The sequence below is a fragment of the Ceratina calcarata genome, unplaced genomic scaffold (genome assembly GCF_001652005.2).
Source record: "Ceratina calcarata isolate Rehan_Ccalc_2016 unplaced genomic scaffold, ASM165200v1 scaffold506.2, whole genome shotgun sequence".
NCBI lineage: Eukaryota > Metazoa > Arthropoda > Insecta > Hymenoptera > Apidae > Ceratina > Ceratina calcarata.
Genome location: NW_017175092.1, coordinates 3603 through 6058, shown reverse-complemented (window position 1 = coordinate 6058; position 2456 = coordinate 3603). Strand labels below are relative to the sequence as shown.

Below are 2456 nucleotides of genomic sequence, written 5' to 3'. Positions count from 1 at the left end.
CAAAATTTCAAAACATTCTGTAGAAAATGGATTTTGGGACTAACGTCCTTAACGAACCTGACTCGTGATTAGAATTTTGTATCAAACATGATACAGAGTCAAACTTGTGATCAAAATCTCATGTCAAATGTGAATATCACGAGTCAGGCTCGAGGTCATAATCTCATATCCAACGAGAACATGCAAAATTTGCTATAAGCATAAAAAGTGGCGGGAAACGACTCGAATGACTGGGATTAATAGATTGGGATCGATCATTAGGAAGAAAACAGTCAAAATAATTTTGCAGAAATATAATTATTTATTTTCATTCTTGCATCGTATACAATCGTTATCAACCATACACGCATCTAATACAAACAATTATATCGAATGAAATGAAGTTTGATGAGACATGTGCGAACGAACTATAATGGAATAATGAAATTTCCATGAATCGTGCCGAGTCATATAATCCATTAAGAATTTATTGTGTGATAAGTTTATGTTCAGAACAATCCTTTAGGACGATTATCGAGGTACGCTTTGATTTTTGGCAGCGACCTGACCTTCGCCACCAGCTTCTTCAATTCAGGATAGTCTTTTTCAACTTCAGTCTTCATTATGTTGCCAAACATGTCCAATTGCGCAGTGACATGGAGATCTGCCCACGAAAGCTGTAAAAAAGATAAAAAATATCGTTTGAAATAGTATTATATCAGCAATCAGAAAGTTTAACATTATCCTCTGTAACATGATTCATACAATACTAATAATAGAGTAGGCTGAGTAGCAATTAGACTTACCTTTCCACCAACGAAGAATCCTCCGTTCTTCTTTAACTGCTCATCGAGCTTTTCAAGGGTGAAGGGAAGTTTGGTATCGACAGGGGCCTTCAATTTCTCTTTTTGTTCAGGATTTTCTTCCCAATTCCACCTACCCACAACTAAAAAAATATTTCAACCATAATCATACTAAATTCCATATGNGATCATTAGGAAGAACAGACTCAAAATAATTTTGCAGTAATATAATTATTTATTTTCATTCTTGCACTGTATACAATCGTTTCCGACCATACATCTAATACGAACAATTATATCGAATAAAATGGAGTTTGATGAGACATGTGCAAACGAACTGTAATGGAATAGGGAAATTTCGATGAATCATGCCGAATCGTATAATTGGTTACGAATTTATCGTGTGATAAGTCGACATTCAGAACAATCCTTTAGGACGATTTTCGAGGTACGCTTTGATTTTTGGCAGCGACCTGACCTTCGCCACCAGCTTCTTCAGTTCAGGATAGTCGTTTTCAAGTTCAGTCTTCTTCATGTTGTCAATCATCTCTAATTGCGCAAAGACCTGGAGATCTGCCCATGAGAGCTGCAATAAAAATAGAAAATATCGTTTGAAATAGTATTATATCAGCAATCAGAAAGTTTAACATAATCCTTTGTAACATGATTCATACAATACTAATAATAGAGTAAACTGAGTAGCAATTAGAATTACCTTTCCACCAACGAGGAATCCACCATTCTTCTTTATTTGCTCATCGAGCTTCTGAAGGGTGAAGGGAAGTTTAACGTCCTCGACTTCCTTCATCAATTTCTCCTTTACTTCAGGATTCTCTTCAGAGTGCCAGCGCGCCAAAGCTAGACAAACATTTCAACCATAATCATACTAAATTCCATATGTACAAAAAACAATTAATTAAATTTTAAATTATAAGAACTGTCGATAGGTTCAACGTTAATCGAAAACAACGTTAATAGAAAAAGAGATTGTTACCTAATCTCAAGTCCTCAACGAGGTCGATGGTGGCATCGATTTCGTACGCTTCGACTTCGTTAGCACCATAAAGATTGTTCTTCCTTGCAATCAAACGAGCGATAGCCTTCGATTGAACAAAGGGTTTTCCATCGATCTCCAGAACGGGTAGTTGACCCAATGGCACGGCTAAATAATTTCAGAAATTTTAAAAAATCAGTCATGCTAATATAACAACAATTTGGAATAAATCTTTGGTCTAATATAATTACTGGGTTTAATTTTGGGCCATTCTTGTTCGTGTTCGACCCTCTTGTCCTCGAACTTGATACCGCTCTGGTGCAAGAGGAACCTGATGGGCTCGGCCAAGCCGGTGCCATTGAAGTAAGTAAGCTTGTAATTGACCATTTTCTGTAATAAAACAAGTCCTGCCCATTGTTACCTACTTATTTGCTAATAATGTTAATTATGAAAGACTTAATTTAAGACCATGAATCATAAAACAAATTGATCTTCACTTCCAGCAATCTATAACTGTTCGTTTCCAGTATTTTGCATTCAAAATTGCATGCTAACAGCAAAGTGCAATTACGTAATGAACTGCGATTGTACGGTGCAATAAAACCAATTACGAATCACGCATTGCAGCGGGCTTAGTGCAAACACAGTGGATCTTAAATTAACTTGACGCTACTACAAAT

At 36.2% G+C, this 2456-nt stretch overlaps 1 protein-coding gene across 1 annotated transcript in view; it reads right to left on the bottom strand.

The window, feature by feature from the left end:
• Positions 1 to 278: 278 nt before the first annotated feature.
• The window catches only part of LOC108628166 (glutathione S-transferase-like), a 5430-nt gene continuing 3252 nt past the window's right edge, over positions 279 to 2456 (bottom strand). Inside the window, exons 2-5 of the mRNA XM_018029920.2 lie at positions 2028 to 2166; positions 1777 to 1944; positions 786 to 925; positions 279 to 656 (exon numbers count right to left, since the gene is read on the bottom strand). Of these exons, the coding sequence (XP_017885409.1) occupies positions 489 to 656; positions 786 to 925; positions 1777 to 1944; positions 2028 to 2163 (612 nt within the window). The 5' untranslated portion in view covers positions 2164 to 2166 and the 3' untranslated portion in view covers positions 279 to 488. The remainder of the gene's footprint in view (positions 657 to 785; positions 926 to 1776; positions 1945 to 2027; positions 2167 to 2456) is intronic.